We start from the raw sequence: 21,153 nt of genomic DNA, 5'->3' as shown, positions 1-21,153 counted from the left end.
AACTGCTGTAACTGGGCACGTGGAAAGGAATCTACTCACTACCAAAGCATTCTGAGTAGCTATGGGCTACACTTCAAACCATTCAGAGAGTGAAGCTGGTGCAGACACAGTGACTTGTTTACTGAATGGGGCATCTTGCGGTGAGCACATGATCCGGTGTTCTGCAGCGGCTGACAGCTGGTCTCTGGGTGGAGTTTAAGATCATGAGCCTATGAGCTATAAAGATCTAAATGGCCTGTTGGATCACTTCTTCCCATGCTAATGCTGCAGCTACGGTCAGCAGGGGCACCTAAGTTGGATTCCCCCTTGTTGTAAAGGAGAGGGGCTGCTGGCAGGGCGTTCTGGAACTTTTTCCTCCTTGGCACAAAATAGCTTCAATCTGGTGACCGCTTGGGCATGCTGCAAAAGACACTTGTTGGATCAGGGTTTTGGGTTTGCTGAGGGTCACTGAGGGATGCCTCCCAGAGCAATGAAGGGATGGGAAAGAGATTTTGTGTGTGTGTGTGTGTGGCTGGCTGGCTGGCTGGCTACCTGGCTGAGTTCCTGTCTGAATATTTATTTTAATGTTGTTGGAGTTTTGCTGTAGTGTTGATTCTGCCTTAGGAGCCTAGAACTTTGTATAGGGGTATTTTGATAATGATTTAAATAGAAATAGCTGATTTCTCTCTCATGTCTCTGAATTAAGAGTCTCTTTAGAGATACACACTGGTATCAAGGAGGGAAACACACAGGTGTTGTAAACAAGTAGTCCTTTTCCTTTCTGTATCTGTCTGCTGCAGGTTGGAGCATTGCAGTCTAACTGCTGCTTGTTGTGGTGATCTCTCCTCTGCGCTAAGCATGAACCAGCACCTGACCGAGCTAGATATTGGGAGAAACAAACTGGGAGATCCAGGAGTGCAGCTGTTGTGTCAAGGACTGAAACATCTCAACTGCAAACTACACAAAATAAGGTAAGTACCAGCTGATTTCCTTTAGTCTGTGCCCATTAACACAGTGGTGGTGTGAGGTTACACTCCATTTACCAGGATCACAATACCCTTCATGGAACCCAGCCATGGACCAGCCCCACTCTGCTCCTGAGACAAAGAACAGAGACACACTGACATCTTCATTGGTCACATTTTGCTAGTTAAATTGAATAATGGAGTTGTGAGTTCAACCCTCGACCCTTGTTAAGCAGAGCACGAATTGGCATGGACTCCGCTGACCCAGGGTAATCCTTTGGTCGTGCAAAGCAGATATAGCCAACTCTGTCCCACCCAATCCTGCCTCAACTGAGTGGGTCTGCAGGGGCATGGAGGACCTATATAAAGGGCAAGATGGGCAGAACATGGTCCACCAGCTCTTAGGCAGGCACAGCAGCTGGGGTAATTTTAGAGCAGCCCTGAGATTTCTCTCAGCTAAACCAGAGTTCATTCTGGCCAGGATCAGAGTAGGGGAAAGGTCACTTAGAGCCTATTTCTCTACTTCCAAGTCACCGCAGCGGTGCTGAGCATAAACTTGGTGCAGCTGAGGACAGAGTCTAGTGGCTTCTAGCAGCCCTGAAATGCAGCATATTTTGATGTTACAGCACAATGACTTTACTCACTAAGGCAATAACAACAACCCCACACATGCACACGCTGCCCTCAACTCCAGCTGTCATGCCTGCTCTCCCAAAAGGGCTGGAAAGAAAATAAAATGAATGCTCATTCTGTAACAGAGCAGCACGCTATCACATAGAGAGATCGGATGAGAATACTACTGTATATTTCTCTAAACAAAACCTTACTGTTGGAATTGTTTTCTCTTTGCTATTTCCATACCCTGTTAAAACCTCCTAAATAAATAGTTTTAAAAGTTGCTCCACTCTGTTCTCCCAAACTGGCTGCAAACAAGAAATGTGAATAAATAACATCAACATAATGTGTTTCCCATAAAGGGCTGGGGTTCCCCCTGCTCATAACCCATCATTTCAGGCCCAGTCCGCAGCGTCACCCCTGTTACTAATAACAGTGTGTCATTGGGAGCCAGCTGTGGTCTGGCTCCGGGTGCCTTTCTGGCCCATCCTTCTCATGGCAGATAATTAAGGGCTGGTCAGTGGCCTGAGCTCAGCCCTGTTATCTTTGATCTCCTTGGGGTCCCTCTGCATTGCCCTCCTGTGTCACCCAGCCTTAGCAATTGCCTCTTGCCTCCTGCTTGCAGGCTGCTCCCCGCCCCCTCTGGTGTACTGGTGCTGCTGCTCCCAGCCACAGCCTGAGTTACCCTATGGCCCAGGGTTACCCTACACACCACTCAAGCACCCCCCTACTCCTTGCCATTCCAAACCCCTCGTAAGGATTCAGGGGCTATAGGGAGGTGGGATGGTGGGGCTATGAGAAGTGACTGTACCAGCTGGAGGCAGGAATGGGCAGGAGAGTGGAGCTGTGGAGGCCAGACTCCTAATCTGGTGTATGGGGAAAGGGGCTTTAAACATTCATTTGCAGCATAGGAGGCTCAGAGAGGTGTGAGTGGCCCGTTCCTCTTGATGGAGTGTTCTTAGCTGAATGAGAACAGCCCTGGGAGAGGAAACAATAGGAATGAGAGGTGTGAACTGCTCCATCCATCTGGGTGGGTGTTCTCATTCTCCTCCCTGTGGTTTTGGCTTTTGTGGGCCTGTGCCACGCACTGAACATGCCTGGTCTCAGCTCCCTGTCCTGGTCTCAGGGCTTGTCTATACTTTATGTGCAGGTTCGGCGGCAGGCAATCGAACTTCTGGGTTTGATTTATCGTGTCTTGTCTGGACGCGATAAATCGAACCCAGACGTGCTCCCCGTCGACTCCGGTAATCCTGCTCGGCGCGAGGAGTACGCAGAGTCGACAGGGGAGCCTGCCTGCCGCGTCTGGACCGCGGTAAGTTCGAACTAAGGTACGTTGACTTCAGCTACATTATTCACGTAGCTGAAGTTGCGTACCTTAGTTCGAATTGGGGGGTTAGTGTAGACCAGGCCTCATTGATGTCTTGCTGTCTGTAATCAGAGGTACTAACGCTTATGTAGGGCAGTGACCTCTGAAATATTTCTAAACTGGTCATTGGTCCCGTTCAATAGCTAATCTCAGGGGCAGGCCATGCTATCAGTTTCATGAAGGCCAGAGCCTTAGATTTTTCCCTAACTCTGCACCACAAGAGTTATGCGCTCCGTTCATAGGGCTGTGTATCAGGAACCTCTTGACAAAATGACCCAAAAACTTGCTTTTCTTTGATAACACTGAGTCCCATTGTTTAGGGAAGAGGGGAAGAGCTTGAGTCATGATTACAACTGCATACAAGAGTCTTTCAACTTTCATCTTCCCTCTAGTTATTTAATGTTATTTTCCTTGACCAATACTCCTACAATACAATTGGATTCTGCACATGGAATTTAGAGCAACTTAAAATATTGCTATTACGCCAGAAATGTTGGTCTCTGGGCAAAACAAACCTCTGTAGAATCACGAGTAACATGCACATCACATGTTGGCTGGAAGCTGCCAATGGCAGGGCAGACCGCAGCCATGGGTGCTACTTTGATTCAAAAGCCACAGCATGTCTTCTTGAGCCACCAGTTACTGCAACAGGAGATTGCCAGCAAAGCCTCTCTTTAGCAGTGGAGCCCGACAGTTGCCACAGGTGTATTTCACTCTCTTTGGGCAGTCACTTTGGGCTGACCCATGTTAAGGTTCCAAATGTTATTGTGAATAGCTTCTTAAATATTGCTTCCCAAAAGGGCAGCGGGTGGGGTGCACTAGCTGAGAGAAATTGCTATAAATTTGGGGAGGGTCAGAGCCATAGTTTGAGTCGCTGGTGTGGGCAAAAAAAGTTATAAGAAAATGTCTGATTCTTCTATCCCATGATTTTTCGGGGGCCGTATCTCAGGAACTCCTTTCTCAGATGGCCCCAGATTTGAACCTCTAGTCCCTCCCTGCCCTGGCTCCCCATGACACACAGGAATGTTCAAGACAATCCAAGTAAGCATGCGGGTGATAGAGCACTTAGAAAAGCCATCTGCAGCCCCACAACAGCAGCTGCAAACTCAACCCCTTCAAGGGCTGTGTTACTGAAGCCTTGTGGAGAGGGGGTGTTAGGAGCCCTTGCAGCAATGAGAGCTGAGATCAGGCTGCTTCCATGGGGAGATTCTGTGACATGGATTTTGCAGCCCCTGCTCCCTGTGAGCACTGAGTAGCCCCACAGCGGGACTGTCCATGTCAGTAAGTGCTCCCTGCCCTGAGCAAGGGCTGCACAATCCAGCCCTTTACGTGCAGAAAGGACATTGCTGTCCCTGCCCAGAGCTCACAGGGTGAGTGGGATGTGGGGGGAGCAGGCCAGGCTACAGACTGCACCAGCGCTTCTCCTCCCCTCCCCCAAGGGAAAGGTATCTGCTGGCGGTGAGATCAGCAGGCCGGGCAGCGGCAGTGGCACAGATCCTGTGGGTGCAGCTCATGGTGCTTCATAGGGGCAGTGGGCTCAGATGTTGTCTGCAGAGAGAATTAACATGTCCTTTTCCTTCCCTGTTTTCCACACAGCTTGGGCTATCAGAGTGTAACTGAAGAAACACAGGCAGAGCTGGATGCTGTGAAAGACACAAAGCCTCATCTGGTCATAGAGATATGGTAGGGCTAGTGAGCGGGAGCCACTGAACCAGCAAGGCTCTGTCCTGGCTGCCCTGCCACTAGCTTAGGAAGCAGGCTGTGGGGAGGGGGAACCCTGCCCCTTTTAAGGGGGACCGCATCAACATATTTCAGTATCTATGGTAGGGGGCTGAGTAGATTGTCAGGCCCAGCCCTCCTGCCTGAGGGTGAGAGGCTCAGGAGTAGGAGCTGGATTTGCTACATGCTTGGTGTGACCTTGGAGGGGGTAGTTGGTTTGTGGGGGGAGGGAGGATGCAGTTCAGGGCCCAAACGAGGGATGTGGGATCATGGAAGATCTGGTAACCTCCCCTTTCAGTCTCTCTACGCGAAGGATGGAGATGTGACGGGTTGGATCACAGAAACCCCCCTGGGAGCTGCCACCCGATGTGCAAAGACTACCCCTGCTTCTGCTTTCCCTGCCAGCTCAGGACTCCAGCACCCTGTCTTGCTGAGCCAGCCACTCCTGTCTGGCTCCAGACACAGATCCAGGGTCTGAATCACCTGTCCCAAAGCTGCAAGTTTACCTGAAAACAGCTCACAGTAGTGCGCTTGTCTTTAGCACTCAGATGCCCAACTCCCAATGGGGTCTAAACCCAGATAAATCCGTTTTACCCTGCATAAAGCTTATGCAGGGCAAACTCATAAATTGTTCGCCCTCTATAACACTGATAGAGAGATATGCACAGTTGTTTGCTCCCCCAGGTATTAATACATACTCTGAGTGAATTACTAAATAAAAAGTGATTTTATTAAATACAGACAGTAGGATTTAAGTGGTTCAAAGTAGTAACAGACAGAACAAAGTAAGTCACCAAGCAAAATAAAATAAAATGCGCAAAGCTATGCCTAATCAAACTAAATACAGATAATCTCACCCTCAGAGATGCTTCAGTAAGTTTTTCTCAGACTGGACATCTTCCAGGCCTGGGCACAATTCTTTCCCCTGGTACAGCTCTTGTTGCAGCTCAGGTGGTAGCGAGGGGATTCTTCATGATGGCTCCTCTCCCTCTCTGTTCTCCTCCACCCCTTTATATATCTTTTGCATAAGGCGGGAACTCTTTGTCTCTCTGGTTTTCCACCCCCCCCTCACTGGAAAAGCACCAGGTTAAAGATGGATTCCAGTTCAGGTGACATGATCACATGTCACTGCAAGACTTCATTACTCACTTGCCAGCACACACATATACAGGAAGACTCACAGGTAAATACAGCCATCTGCAGACAATGGGAGTCATCAAGATTCCAAACCATCATTAATGGTCCACACTTTACACAATTACAATAGGCCCTCAGAGTTACATTTTATATTTCTAGTTTTGGATACAAGAGTGGTACATTTATACAAATCAGATGATCATACTCAGTAGATTATAAGCTTTGTAATGATACCTTACAAGAGACCCTTTGCATGAGGCATATCCCAGTTACGTTACATCCACTTATTACCGTATTTTCTCTAAAACTATCTCAGTTACATTATATTGACTTATTATCAAGTTTTTATAAAACCATATAGACTGCACAACGTCACAGGAGACTCAAGAACCATCCTCGGATCTAGAGGGGAATTGTCACTCTGTTACAACAGATCAGTCACTGTTGTTTGTGTATTTATAATAGTATTGTAGTTTTACACAATTCCACAGCAACTAAGATGGCATTTTCCACATTACATCTCCCAGCATTTGTTCGTCCCTGATGTATGTTTCTGTGTCAGTTTTGTTGAGTCCAATAAAGATCATGAACCAAGAAAAAATGCCATCCTTTAGAGTTTGTATTTCTTGCCATAGTTTCTGCTAATGCACAAGAATTCTCCAGGCCTAGGAGAGCCCTCAGGGATGGTTTCTCAGACAGTTTTTTTTTTTCTTTTTCCCCCATGGTTCTTGTTTCTCATCCATTATGGTCAACACCTTCAGAAGCTCGTGCAGGCAAAATAAGAGTGATTTTTAATTTCTGTGGGCTTTTGTCAGAAAGCTGGTGTAGGTGACCCCTAAGAACCCTGAATGGCCAGTTGGGAGCAGAGATCAAAGGTACAGGACAGGGAGAGGGTTAATTGTACAAAATCCAAGATAAAGATGTAGGTTTTACCTACAATTGTGAGGGAGCTCAATAGCAGAGTCATTTGGGAGCCTGTACTGTTATGTATTAAAAAGACATTGTTTCATTTTCTTTTCTTTGTTTGGGCAAAGCACTATTCCAGTGTCCCCCACTCCTCAGGTGCCCCATCATGTCTGTAGAGATTAGTCCCAAATATTCAAACTTGGCTAATAGAAGTTAGGCACCTAAATCCATATTTAGGTACCTAATTAAAAGTGGCCTGACTTTTCAAAAGCAGTTCCCCAGTACTGTCAACTACAAATGTTCAGAGTCAGGCCCCCAAAATCATGAGATTTTAAACAAGAAATACATTTGTGATTCTTTTCATTTGCCTTCTGTTTTCTGAGTCTTTAGGATTCACTGTGGTCACGTTTTTCAGACTGTTCTCCACAACCAGGAGGGTTTTAAAAACTTTTTATAAATGGAAGCTGAGATTCTCCTGTAACTCCAGGAGCTGAGGGTATAAGAAAAACACCAAATGCCATGAGACTCCCCAATAAAATCTCTAGAGTTGGCAATACTGGTTCCCACTCACTTCAGAGTGACTTGTAAGTGCTCAGCAACTCTGCAAACCTGGGCACTTTTATTTTGGTACCTAATTCTTGCCACCACTGAACATTTTGGCCTAAATATCTGAAAGTGGTAAATGTGGGTAAATGTAGGGTTACCATATTCTGTACCTCCAAATGGAGGACACTCCACGGCCCCCGCCCCCAGCCCCGCCCATACCCCCTCCCCAACCCCGCCCCCTCCCCAAAGTCTCCGCCCCCTCCCCTGCTTCCCGCGAACATTTGATTCGCGGGAAGCCTGAAGCAGGTAAGGAGGGTGTGGGGGGGAGGAGGCGCAGCCCAGGCTAGCCCCCCCGGCGGCTCCAGCCTGGGTCGGCTCGGGCCCTGGGGTGCCGGCCCCGGCCCACCACCCCCGGCCCGCCCAGCACTGCCGGACCCCGGCTCCCCGGCGGCCCGGCTCCCCGCGGGCCCGGCCGGCCCGGCTCCCCGGCGGCCCGGCTCCCCGCGGGCCCGGCTCCCCGCCGGCCCGGCCCCCCGCCGGCCCGGCCCCCCGCGGGCCCGGCCGACCCGGCTCCCCGCCGGCCCGGCTCCCCGCGGGCCCGGCCGACCCGGCTCCCCGCGGGCCCGGCCCCCCGCCGGCCCGGCCGGCCCGGCCCCCCGCCGGCCCGGCCCCCCGCGGGCCCGGCCGGCCCGGCCCCCCGCGGGCCCGGCCCCCCGCGGGCCCGGCCGACCCGGCCCCCCGCGGGCCCGGCCCCCCGCGGGCCCGGCCGACCCGGCCCCCCGCCGGCCCAGCCGGCCCGGCCGGCCCGGCCCCCCGCGGGCCCGGCCGACCCGGCCCCCCGCCGGCCCAGCCGGCCCGGCCGGCCCGGCTCCCCGCGGGCCCGGCCGACCCGGCTCCCAGCCCGGACCCCGGCCCGGCACCATGCCCCCGGCCCCGCATCGCCGGCCCCGGCCGAGCACCACCCAGCCCTCCCGATTTTCCCGGACATGCCCGGCTTTTGGGGATTTCCCCCCGGACGGGGATTTGAGCCCCCAAAAGCCGGACATGTCCGGGAAAATCCGGACGTATGGTAACCCTAGATGAGATGAGGACAGTTTACAGCTCATGGCAGAACTTGCTGATCTCTGCAGAACTAGGTCATCTATATTGTTAATATTCTCTTTTGCTGGATGTTTACTAGGCATTTGTTTTAAGTGTGACGCTTTTTGCTGCACTGTTTGTTCTAGCACTGTAGGGACAAAACAGTCCTGTTTCTTTAAACAGGGAAGGGGAGGAGAAAGGAGGCTAGTTCTCAGCTGAGAGAGAGAGAGAGACAGGAAATAGGCAAGGAAATCCTTGCCAGGGATTACATTTAGAGAGTGAAACTTCTGGAATTTCATCTGTTTTGTGGGGATTTGCTCACTCATTTTGAGAGGAAGAAAAGCTGATTATCATTCCAACGGAGCCAGTGCTCTTCAGGGTGAGCTCAGCATACAAAATATTTCACTTGGCTGAAATCATGTCAGAGTGGGGTTTTGTCTTGTAAAGATCAGCGACTCTCCTCTTGAGAGAAAGCGGTGGGGGAGGTGCATCTCTGCTGAGGTCTCTAGAGTCCCTCCTGCAGGGCAGCAGAGGAGGTCTCAGGATTGCAGTGTTTCCTAAGTGACTAAACCATAAAGGAGAGGAACGTTCTTCCATCCCTCTGCTTTCCTGCTGTCTGCTTTCAGCAGCTGCGTGTGAGGGAGATGGAAACTGAGGAGGCGCTTGGGTGGGGCATGAGACAGAATGTGTGTGTGTGTGTGAGACAGAAATGAAGAGTGAGTCTGAGCGTAAGGTACGGGCCATAGATCATAACTGTCCCAGGGGGAGGCACACACCCCTCCCGCCCCCTTCCATCATCACGAACAGCTGAGAAAACCACTGGACTGCTGTAGGGCACAGAGTGGCCATGAGGGAGCCTGGGGGCTCTCTCCCTTTGCCAGGTGGAGACCCATCCCCAGCCCTACTTCAGCTGTTTTGAGATGTCAGAGACTGGAACTGCTGAGGGCATCCTGTGGCTGTTCTGCCCACAGGCTGTAAGAGGAGGAGGAGGAGGAGGGTATCTCTGGGCAGAGAAGGCAGATTTGGGGACTGGTGCTGAGGAGGGTGTTGCTAAGGAGGTTGTTTAGGGTGGAAATAGAAACCAAAGAAGGAGCTAACCAAGGTGCCCTCCTTTCCCCAATCCCAAATCTGGATTAAAAACTTCCTTTGCTGGAAATTCAGTTAGCTTTGAGACGTAGATCCAAAATCCGCACAGGAAAATCACTCTGTGAATTACACAGCATAGATCACATGCTGTGACATTTATGGACACTGTAATATTAACAACTGCTGAACAAAATACACACCCAGCCGTAACTCCTATTTATACTGGTTTGTTTATACACATTACAGTCAGTGCATGGACTATATAAAACAGGATTTAAAAACAATACATGTATATTTCAGTCATTTTGGGGCAGAGACTTTGGTTTGTGTCTACATCTCTGAGGCTCCCCTGAAGGAGCTACATAATGTTATGGCTGGTGACCATGTGTCACTGTTACTTGGGCTGTGTTTCTTGGTGTGCCAATGGGCTGCTGCTCATGGGGGAGGATTAAAGGGGGGTGTTTTTTGGTTTCATAAATTCATAGACGTTTAAGGCCAGAAGGGACCATTAGATCATCTGGTCTGACACCATTTGTTTGATTAAAGCAGATCTTCCAGAGAGGCCTCCAGCCTTGATCTGAAGACTGCAGGAGATGGAGAATCCACCACTTCCTTTGGTAGCTTATTCCAATGGTTAATCACCCTTGCTGTTAGACACTTGTGCCTTATTTCTAACTTGAATGTGTCTGGCTTCAGTTTCCAACCATTGGTTCTTGCCATGATTTTGTCTGCTCTGTTATACAAGTATTTTCTGTGTGGAGGTAACTTTGGGAGAAAGGGAGCTCTGTGGTCAGCCTGAGAGTTTGCTCTCTGCCATGGACTCTGATTGAAGTCTCTTCTCTGAAAACTGGGCGTTGGTGCTGGGCTGAGATTCCTAATACTCTGCTCCATCCCTGAGCCCCCTCCTGAATCATGAACCCCTCATCCTCAGATCCACAGCCCTCACCCCTGCACCCCCTCCTATCCCCAAAACCCCTCCCCCTTCCCACACACCCCCTCCTGCCCTCAAACTCCCTCCCAAAGCCTGCACTCCTTCTTTGCATGTCCTCCCACCCCCAAACTCCATCCCAGAGCCTGCACCCCTCACCCCCTTCTGCACACCCACCCCCTGTCCCAGCCCGGAGCCTGCACCCAGCACCCAAACTCCATCCCAGAGCTGCATCCTGCACCCCTCCTGCACCCTAATCCCCAGCCCAGGACCTGCACCCTAGACCTCCTCCCCCCACCCAACCCCCCTCCCAGAGCCTTAGGCAGGTGGGGGGGCAGAGTTGAGGGGGGGGCGGGTTCTGGGCACCACCAAAATTTCTACAAACCTGCCACCCATAAGGGTCGGGGCAGTCAGAGGACAGGTAGTGTCCTAGGGGGGCAGTTAGGGGGGGTTCTCAGGAGGGGGCAGTCAGGGGACAAGAATCAGGGAGGGGTTGGGAGTTCTGAGGGGGGTAGTCAGGAGATGGGAAGTGGGAGGGAGTGGATGGGGGTGGGGCTAGAGCGGAGCTTCCCCCCTCCCCCTGTGTCCTCTTTTTTGATTGTGGAAATATGGTAACCCTAGTTAATAGGGATCCCCAGACTAGGGCTAAATTTACTATAGCTAGGGCTGCCTGGACTTGGGTTAAGGCTTCTATGTGTAGTAGGGTTACCATATTTTAATTTTTAAAAATTAAGACACTCCATGGGGCCCTGGCCCCGCCCCAAATCCGCCCCTTCCCCGCCCCCAGCCCTGCCCCAACTCTGCCCCCTCCCCTGAACGCTCCGCCCCCTGCTCCTCCCCCTCCCCTGCTTCCCGCAAATCAAATGTTCACGGGAAGCCTGAAACAGGGAGGCAGCAGGTAAGCTGGGGCAGGGTGTGGCATGGCCCAGTCCGGCCCCCCTGGCCGAGCGGCTCCCTCTGGCGGCCGGCCCAGGCCAAGAGGCTCTGGCCCCGGCGTCTCCCGCCTGGTTCAGGCCCTGGGGCGCCGGCCCCCGGCCAAGTGCCCCCGCCCCCGGCTCTGGCCGAGCACTGCGCTGGCCCCCGGCCCCGGCCGAGCACCATGCTCCCGGCCCCGGCCAAGTGCCCGTGCCCCTGGCCGAGCACCGCGCCGCCCCTGGCCCCGTACCCCCGGCCCCTGCCGAGCACTGCCGGCCCCGGCCCCAGTGGCCCCCGGCCCAGCACCGCGCCGGCCCCTGCCGAGCACCGCCGGCCCCGGCCCCGCACCGCCGGCCCCAGCCGCCCCGGTAGAGCACCGCCGGACCCTCCCTCCTTATTTTCCCGGACATGTCCGGCTTTTTGGGATTTCCCCCCGGACGGGGATTTGAGGCCCAAAAAGCCGGACATGTCCGGGAAAATCCGGACGTATGGTAACCCTAATGTGTAGGCCTCTCCAGGCTAGGTTTAGGCCTGTGATGAGTAGGGCTTCCCAGGCTAGGCTTAGGGTGACCAAAAGTAAGGCTCCCTGGAGTCAGTTTAGGCCTGGTGTTGGTAGGAATCCTGGTCTTAGGGTTAGGATGAACAAGTCTAGGGGTCCCTGGAGTCAGCTAACACTTTAGACTGTTAGGGCTCCTTGGTCTGGGTTAGGGTTACTAAGGTTAGGGCTCCCTGGGATAGCATTAGGGTAAATACTGGTAGGCCTCTCCAGGCTAAGTTTAGGCATGGGCCCAGTAAGGCTTCCCATGGATAGGGTAAGGTTAAAAAGCACCCGGCTCCCTAGATTAGAGTTGGGGTTATAAATAAATGGAGATATCCTATCTCCTAGAACTGGAAGGGACCTTGAAAGGTCATTGAGTCCAGCCCCCTGCCTTCACTAGCAGGACCAAGTACTGATTTTGCCCCAGATTCCTAAGTGGCCCCCTCTAGGATTGAATTCACAACCCTGGGTTTAGCAGGTCAATGCTCAAACCACTGAGCTATCCCTCCCCACCAAAGTGTTCCCCAATTGTTCCCTGGAGTAGGATTAGGTTACTAAAGCTAAAGATCCCTGGGCTAGGTTTAGGCCTTTGGCCAGTAGGGATCGTCAGTCTAGGGTTATGGTTACAAACAGTAGGCCTCTAAGGGTAGGGTTAGGCCTGGGATCGGTAGTGCTCCCCTGATTAGGGCTACTAAGTGTAGGGCCCTCTGTGCTAGGGTTTGGCCTGTGGCTAATAGGTCTCTGCAGACTAGGTTTAGCATTACTAAGGGTTGGGCTCCCGGGCTAGTGTTAGGCTTAAAAAGAGTAGGTCTGTCTGGGCCAGGGCTGATAGGGTTCCCCAGGCTAGAGTTGGATTACAAGGGGTAGGTCTCAGACGGTTATAAAGGGTAGGGTTCACTGGACCAGGGTTATTCCTGTGGTTGGTAGAGCTCCTCAGGCTAGGGTTAGGCCTTGGTAGATAGCAGGGGGCTGGGGTTTGGGTTAGAAAGGCTCCCAGGGGCAGACTTGGGCCTGGAGCTTGTAGGGTTCCCCGGTTTAGGGTTATCAAGTATAGGGTTCTCTGGGCTAGGATTAGTTCTCAGACTGGTCGGGCTCCCTGAGCTAGGGTTAGGGACACAAAGTGTAGGGCTCCCCAGTCTAGGGTTAGGCCTGGAGCCAGTATGGCTCCCTGAATTAGGTTTATGGTTGGAAAGGATAGGGCATCCCAGCTGGGGTTAGGTCTGGGGGCTGTACGGTTTCCCGGGCTAGTGTTAGGGCTATGGGAATAGGGCTCTACAAGCTAGCGTTAGGCCTCAGGCTGGTAGGGTGTCGCATGATATGGTTAGGCTTATAAAGGGTACGGCTCCCCCGGCTAGGGTTAGGCCAGCATACTAGGTGGCGAAGTGCTTTATCTATCCACAAAAAGAACAGGAGTACTTGTGGCACCTTAGAGACTAACAAATTTATTAGAGCATAAGCTTTCATGGACTACAGCCCACTTCTTCGGATGCATATCATCCAATTTATCTATCCAATTAGAGATGCCAACGACATGGGTTTGGGGTGAGCGCCTTCCTTCCCTCAGAGACAAGCACTTAAGTCGGGCTGCAGGGAGGTGCCTATCTGCTTAGAGATCCATGAACGGGAATCAGGCAGTTCAGGCACTTAAGATGTTTCTTGAGGGAGTTAGTTAGGTGCCTGCCTTGCGCTACATAAAACAGCTGGAGGAGGAAGTGGTGTTGTCTATCTTATAACTTTTAGGGTAGTGGTTAGAGCCCTTACCTGGGATGTGTGAGACCCAGGTTCCTTTCCACTCTCTTTGTGAGAGGGGGAGTAAAGATTTGAACAATGCTTCCCATCTGTCAGGAGAACACTGTAACTACTGAGCTATGGGATATTCTGAGGGGGCTTTCTCTCTATCTCTCCTCTTGAAGCTATCCCACTGTGGATAAATAATGAGTGATTTGACCAGGGGGTTTGGGACTGGGGGTCTCCAGTCTCCTAGGTGGGTGCCCTAACCACAGAGCCATTCACAGTTGCACTTTCTGGCCCAATGACTGTTCCACTGTCGATACATACTTACATAGTCAATAGTGATTTTGGGTGCCCAATTTGAGACATTTGACAAGATCCTAATTTTCAGAAAGTGCTACCCTCTGAATATCAGGACCCTTCAATATGTCCCAATTTAGGATTTCAAAAATCACTGGTTACTTTGAAAATCTTGTCCTCAAAGCCTAAAAAAACAGGATATTAGAATTTCCATTTTTGTAAAAGGTATCTAGAAACCCTTCATGCCCTGAGTACTGAGTGCAGATTCAGCTGTAGACAGGGCAGAATAGAGTGTCTGAAATCTTACTGTTCTTAAACAATTGACTGTTCTGATGAGAGAATGGTCATATTTGCTCTAATGTGCTTTAAATTTCCTTTCTTTCAAAGCTTGGTCCTCAATGGAATAAATTTCTCTCCCAATATAATCTGATTTTCTCTGGCTAAGCATGGCAGCAGTGTCTGCTGTTGTCTGTAGGACCCTGGCCTCATATGTGGCAGAAGCTGGAATTTGTATTGTGAATGAGGCAGTTTATTCTAGGAAGAGAAAAGATGGTGTCATGGTTAAGGCAGCTGCATACTGTCCTGAAAAGCTAGATTATATCCCTGCCTTTGCCAGAATTCCTGTGTGAGGCCAGCAAGTCATTTTAAATCAAAGTGCTCACAATTGTGTGTTCCTCATTTTCTGGGTGTCTGGCCTGAGGCACCTGAACCAGATTTACTGAAGTTCTTGGCACTCACAATTACATCTGAAGTCGACTGGAGCTGTACTTTAAATGCATGAAGTGCTGGACAATGCTCTGTACTTTGGAAAAATCGGGCCCTAGGTGTCCCAAGCTGAACAACTAAAATTAATGGATACTCCTGACAGTCTAATCTCCCTGTGCTTCAGTTCCCCAGTTGTAAAATGGGGACAATAATAACCCCCCACCTCACAGGGAAGTTGCGAAGATAAATTAATTCATGTTGGTTAATTCCTCAGAGACGAAGTTGAGAGCACCATAGAAACACCCAGAAAGAAATTAATTCGGAAGGGGGTGTGTTGCGTAAGGCCTGAGGCCACACATTGATTCAGGAGGATAACAAGAAATACTAACTAGCTGCCCGTTCACTGAATGAGGGCCAGGTCCCGTGGAAAGACTAAAGACTGTATCGTGGTGCACTTGCCCAACGGGGCAGGATTCAGGTGGCACAGCTAGCCTTAGTTCTGGCATTTCCTAATTTTTGGTTGCTTGACTTTGCAACCTTAATGTTCTTTAACATAGGTTTTTTTGAAGTATAAGAGCCATTTCTGAAGGAAGCAACAGAGGGTCCTGTGGCACCTTTGAGACTAACAGAAGTATTGGGAGCATAAGCTTTCGTGGGTAAGAACCTCACTTCTTCACTTGCATCTGAAGAAGTGAGGTTCTTACCCACGAAAGCTTATGCTCCCAATACTTCTGTTAGTCTCAAAGGTGCCACAGGACCCTCTGTTGCTTTTTACAGATTCAAACTAACACGGCTACCCCTGATACTTGATTTCTGAAGGAGATGTCCTGGGGAGTTTGTCTGGGCTAACGGCTGCAGTAGGAGACTAAGCTGAGAGAGGGACCATAGTATCCATGTTGCTTTCCTCAACAGATGGATGTTCTCTAGGGCAGCACTTATGATATTCACTCTGTGTGCAGGGCTGATGCAAGCAAATCTAGGCCCCCTGTGACCCCACTCATTTAGGGACCCATATATATATATATAGTGACAGACCCAGGTACAGGAGTCTGGCAGAGGGCAAATATACTGGTCACTGGATGAGTAGTTTTCTGTTCCCTGAGTGACCAGAGAAGGGGCTGCACTAGAGTAATCAGGAACCTGCTAGAACCAGTTAAGGCAGGCAGGCTTAGGGTTACCATACATCCTCTTTTTCCCGGACATGTCCGGCTTTTCGGCAGTCAAGCCCCCATCCGGGGGGAATTGCCAAAAAGCCGAACATGTCCGGGAAAATGGCGGCTCTGCTCCTCCCCGACTCTTCGGCTCTGTTTAAGAGCCAAGCTGTCCGAGCGCTACCGGCTTCGGGCAGCCCCCCATGCCTCCGGACCCTGCGCCGCCGGAGCCCGGGAGGGGAAGTGCCCGGCTGGGGGCGCAGGGTCTGGAGGCACGGGGGCTGCCTGAAGCCGGTATCGCTCGGGCAGCCCGGCTCTTAAACAGAGCCAAGGAGTCAGGGGAGGAGCAGAGCCTCCAGCCGCGGTGGCTCTGCTCCTCCCCTGACTCTTTGGCTCTGTTTCAGAGCCGAGCGCTACGGGCTTTGGGCAGCCCCCATGCCTCCGGACCCTGCGCCGCCAGAGCCCGGGAAGGGAAGTGCCCGGCTGGGGGCGCAGGGTCCGGAGGCATAGGGGCTGCCCAAAGCCCAAGCGCTACCGGCTTCACGGTTTGCCGGGCAGCCTCCAGACCCTGTGCCCCCAGCTGGGCGCTTCCCCTCCCGGGCTCCAGCTGCGCTGGGGAAGCGCCGGCTGGGGGCGCAGGGTCTGGGGGCTGCCCGGCAAACCGTGAAGCCGGTATCACTTGGGCAGCCCTTTTCGCATGGCTGGGAGTGGAAGGGAGGAGGGGGCGGAGTTGGGGCGGGGCTGGGGGTGGGAAAGGGGCGGGGCCAGGGCCCCGTGGAGGGTCCTCTTTTTTATTTGTTCAATACGGTAACCCTACTATAGACAGCTGCAGTCCACAGGGCCCTGGGCTGGAACCTGGAGTAGAGGGCGGGCCCGGGTTCCCCCCAAACCTCCCAATTGACCTGAACTGTGGGTTCTTCCAGAGGGGAAGGTCTCTGGGCTGTTTCCCAACTCACATGGTGAATCTCTGAGGCAAGAAAATCTGCCAATAAGCGCAGGACCCACCAAGATAGAGGAGGAACTTTGTCACAATATAGATATATATATATCTATATATAGATATAGTGGGTGAAAGACCATATTCAAAAAGTAGTTATCGATGGCTTGCTGTCAAACTGGGTGGGCATATCATAGGAGTCAGTCTTGGGTCCAGTACCAGTTAATATTTTCATTAATGACTTGAATACTGAAGTGGATGAAGTGCCTTGTGAAATCTGTGGATGACACCATGGCTGGGTTGCGAGCACTTTGGAGGACAGGATTAGAATTCAAAATCATCTTGCCAATTTGAAGAATTCATCTGAAATCAACAAGATGAAATTCAGTAAAGAGAAGCGCAAAGTACTACTCTTAGGAAGGATAAATCAAATGCATAGCTACAAAATGGGAAATGACTGGCTACGTGGTAATGCTGCTGGATTTGGTGGTTACAGTGGAGCACAAACTGAATATCAATTAACAATGTGATGCAGTTGGGAAAAAGGCTAATATCTTTCTGGGGTGTGTTAACAGGAATGTCATATGCAAACCATGGAGGAGGTAACTGTTCTGCTCTACTTGGCACTAGTGAGGCTTCAGATGGAGTTCTGTGAACAGCTGTGGGTGCCACATTTTAGGAAAGATGTGGATAAACTGGAGAGATTCCAGAGGAGAGCAAGAAAAATGATAGGTCAGGTTTTTCTAAACCTTTTATGAGGAAACCTGCATGTTTCAGGCTGGTCTGCGCTGAAAAATTAGGTTGACCCAGCTACGTTGCGTAGGGGTGTGACAAATCCACACCCCTGAGCAATATAGTTAAGCCAACCTAACCCCAGCTGTAGACCAGCACTAGGTCAATGAACGAATTCTTCCATCGACCTAGCTATCCTCTCTCAGGGAGGTGGATTTACTACAGCGACAGGAGACTCCTCTAGTCATTGTAGATAGTGTTTAAACTGAAGCACTATAGCTGTGCCACTGTAGCATTTTAAGTGTAGACATAGTCTTGGTCTTGAGAAAAGAAGGCTGGGGGAAGGGAGGGGGCACCTGTTAACAATCTTCAAATTGTTAAGGGCTGTTTTAAAGAGGACAGAGATCAATTGTACTCCCTGTCCACTGAAGGTAGGACAGGTAATAATGGGCTTAATCTGCAGCAAGGGAGATAGGTTAGATATTGGGGAAAAATACTCTCACTATAAGGGTTGTTAAACTCTGGAATAGGCTTCCAGGGGAGGTTGTGGATTCCTTGTCATTGGAGGCTTTGAAGAACAGATCAGACAAATGCTTGCAGGGATGGTCTAGGTTTATTGGTCCTGCCTCAGTGCAGGGGGCTGGACTAGATGACCTCTCAAGATCCCTTTGCAGCCTTCCATTTGTATGATTCTATGATATGGGCCACCTTGTTGCATTCTTCCCAGACCCTGGGTCATTACCAAGACATGAACAGTCCTTTGGCTAGATCCGCAGCTGGTGTCAATGAGGATTGCTCATTGACATCCACAGAGCTGTGCTGACCTCGCCTACAGAGGATCTGGTCCCTTGTTGTAAAACCAGGCAGAAACCACCCTCTGTATTTCCATCTTAAAAGGATTGGGGCTAACGGATCCCTTGTCACCATTTTTCTCATTTCTCTGCTGAAATGAACGTCTGATGTCCCATTTCCACATTTCCATTGGGACATGGGCTTCGGGGAGCTGCAAACGAATACAACAAACATGAGAAATTCTCCAAATAAGAACACAAAGCCTCAAATGGTGCCAGGCATTGGGGTGTGAGCCAGTGGGATGGGGGCTTTGCACCCCAAGTGGAGCTTATTTGATCTTCAAGGGAATAAAGGGGATTGCCCCAGAAAGATAGCAGTGATAAAGAATCTCACAGGGGTTCATCAGAAATGCCTCCTCCCTTCCTCCATTTATCAAGCAGCAACTTCCTCCTGAGTCATTGTGAATGTGACTTGTAAAGCTGTTTCAGGTTCACTTTTTCAGCTTATGATATTCCTGGCCCATGAAGGTCCACTTCTGCTTCATTTATTTTTTTCCCAAGCCCCTCTTTCTCATGATGTTTTAAAATTAAAAATAGTGGTAATGTTCCACCTCAGAAAAACACGAGTGAGAAGCCCCACCATCTGTTGAGATCACTGCTATTTGAATATTGAGCAAATACTCAATCATTCTCTTTTTATATGTTGTTTGTTTTGATTAGACTTGCTACTTGCTTGGTTAAAGCTACTACATTATTTTCTCCCAACACAGAATATGAGGGAGGTGAAAAAAGATGAACAAGTCCATGGAGTTTGTGGTGTCAATAGATCACTGAAAAAGTTGTGCCAGTTGTTGATGCCAAAGGGGTGTAGCCAAAAGACAAACTTCCAGAAGGAATAAAAACCAAGAAAAGGTTTTATATCTATAAAAAATCACCAGGAAGGTTTAGAACCTTACTTGCTGTCCTATGAGGGCTGTTCTAGAAATTCAAAAAGCTTTGAAGACTAGCTTTAACTGGAGATGCTTTTGCTTCTCTTTGTTGTGGAAATAAACTTTGAGCAAATTTCCTGTTCTTCTTTCTAGCTGCCCTGTGCATCTGTGGTTGAGCATCAAGAAGATTAAGAGAAACAACTCTAATTAGGGACATCAGATGTTGTTTGTAGTAGCTTTCGGGCGAATGGTAAGTAAGTCACTCTCTTGGGATGGGCTAATTTTGATCGGAACTAGTTAGTTTATAGGTTCAGGGTATGGGGCCTGATCACTGGCAGAAATTACCACAGCTACCGTTCACTTGCTGTGCTCTGCTATGCAAAAAACCTCCTGAGGTCATCACAAGCTAGCACTGTGTCTCAGTACACGGGGCCTGATTCCCCAGGGCTGTGATGTGCAGATTCCAGACTGAGTGGTTGTTTTCTGAAATGTAATTAATTTAGGGCATCCCAACCTTGCATTTTGAAATTTGTTTGGGTTGTTGTTGTTATAGCACCTTTCATCCTAAAACCTCAACAGGCTTTACCAATGCTGGCTAAGCTGCACAACAGTCCTGTGAGTTAGAGGAATATGATTATCCCTATTCTACAGATGGAGAGACTGAGACACAGAGAGACCAAGTCCAGTGCGTCATTTATGAGGAAAAGCACCCAGGAGATATGTGCCCCAGTGATCTACTCTGGCTACTAGTTTGCACATGTTTTCTCTACTATATTACTTATTAATAAATGGACTTTTCATTGTATTTTAGTTCATTTCCTGATATCCAGTGATGGGAAACCAAAGCAGCAGAATCAGTGACCTGCTTGTACATGCCCTCGACAACCTTTCTCAGGGAGACTTCAAAAGATTTAAAGACAAACTATCACACTCTGCCCTTAAAGGGAAAGGTAACATCCCTCGAGGTTGTCTGGACCATGCCAACAGGATAGATACTAAGAACCTCCTGATGAAATTCTATGGTGGAGAGGCTGCACTAGATGTAACCATAGACGCTTTCACTCAGATTGACCTCCGAGATTCTGCTGCTAAACTCAGAGAAGGAAAAGAGAAAGGTAAGAAACCTATAGCCGCTTTAAAACCTGGGAGTCTCCTCCTGGAATATGCCCCAGACCAGCAGCAATAGGAGCAGAAAGAGAAACAGGCTGATGGCACAAATGCCAAATTCTAAATCAGGAAGCCATGGGACACTAAGCTGGGATGCCAGTGGTGGGCCAGATGCTCTGACCTACTCCTCTCCCTTTTCACCACACAGCTGTCATGAGGGGAGCAGATGTGGCCTGCATCTCTCCATTTGAGGATACCCCCAGTGTGGGGGATTCTCAGTGGGTGGACAGCCAATGTAGTGGTGCAGAGGGAGTGTCATGGACAGAAGGCGGTGAGGAGGCGGCGTAACTAGAGTGCATCCCCAGCTGCGGGACTGTTCCTAGGGGGTCACTGGCAGTTGGTGTAAATTAGAACATCCCCCAGGCTTCTCTAATTGAGGATCTGTAACTGGAAAATGATCCTGGCCTAGGATATTATCACCAAACAGCTGATGGGGCCCCATGGGGCCCCTTCTGGGGTTCCAGGCACAAACTATATCTCCAAGGCTCTTTTTCATTAAAGAAACAAATTCAGTGCAATACAAACAGCCAGGTAGCCAGCAAACATAGAGAGCTATGGTTCCAAAGACTCCAGGCCGCTTTGCAGTGTCTCACAAGACTGTAAGAGCCAGGGCCAGTGGGGATCCATGCGTTAGTGGAGCAATGTTAGAATCCATGTGGTCTGTGATGGAGCTAAACTCAACTTTGTTACAGTTATTCCTGTTCCTCGCCCCTGTTCCCCACAGTGACAGAAGAGCTCAGCTGGGTTGGCCCTGCCCGGGGTCCCTAGGATGGAAGCTGCAGGGCTGCCAATGGGGCTCTCTCCAGAGGCCTTGGGAATTCACTCCCCTGGACAGTCCCCCAGGGGGAGAGTTTAGCTGCCTCCAGAGCACAAGGCAGGGGGCATTTTGTTGGTTTAGTCTGTGAGCTTTTTCAGGTAGGATTTGTCTTT

The 21,153-nt window shown here is 50.4% G+C and overlaps 3 protein-coding genes across 4 annotated transcripts in view; 2 read left to right on the top strand and 1 right to left on the bottom strand.

The window, feature by feature from the left end:
- The window catches only part of LOC128836344 (NACHT, LRR and PYD domains-containing protein 3-like), a 51,942-nt gene extending 45,600 nt beyond the window's left edge, over positions 1 to 6,342 (top strand). Inside the window, exons 12-13 of the mRNA XM_054026550.1 lie at positions 780 to 950; positions 4,522 to 6,342. Of these exons, the coding sequence (XP_053882525.1) occupies positions 780 to 950; positions 4,522 to 4,612 (262 nt within the window). The 3' untranslated portion in view covers positions 4,613 to 6,342. The remainder of the gene's footprint in view (positions 1 to 779; positions 951 to 4,521) is intronic.
- LOC128836107 (uncharacterized) overlaps positions 1 to 21,153 on the bottom strand; it is a 342,237-nt gene that overhangs the window by 96,861 nt on the left and 224,223 nt on the right. The gene's annotated exons all lie outside the window — the stretch shown is intronic.
- LOC128836349 (NACHT, LRR and PYD domains-containing protein 3-like) overlaps positions 8,577 to 21,153 on the top strand; it is a 65,787-nt gene continuing 53,210 nt past the window's right edge. For both annotated transcript variants that reach the window (XM_054026558.1, XM_054026557.1), the window contains exons 1-3: positions 8,577 to 8,692; positions 19,210 to 19,306; positions 19,868 to 20,171. In XM_054026558.1, the coding sequence (XP_053882533.1) occupies positions 19,889 to 20,171 (283 nt within the window). In that variant the 5' untranslated portion in view covers positions 8,577 to 8,692; positions 19,210 to 19,306; positions 19,868 to 19,888. The remainder of the gene's footprint in view (positions 8,693 to 19,209; positions 19,307 to 19,867; positions 20,172 to 21,153) is intronic.

The sequence above is a fragment of the Malaclemys terrapin genome, chromosome 4, assembly GCF_027887155.1.
Source record: "Malaclemys terrapin pileata isolate rMalTer1 chromosome 4, rMalTer1.hap1, whole genome shotgun sequence".
Classification (NCBI taxonomy): domain Eukaryota; kingdom Metazoa; phylum Chordata; order Testudines; family Emydidae; genus Malaclemys; species Malaclemys terrapin.
The sequence above is the reverse complement of the archived record's forward strand: the minus strand, read 5'-3'. Positions and strand labels throughout refer to the sequence as shown.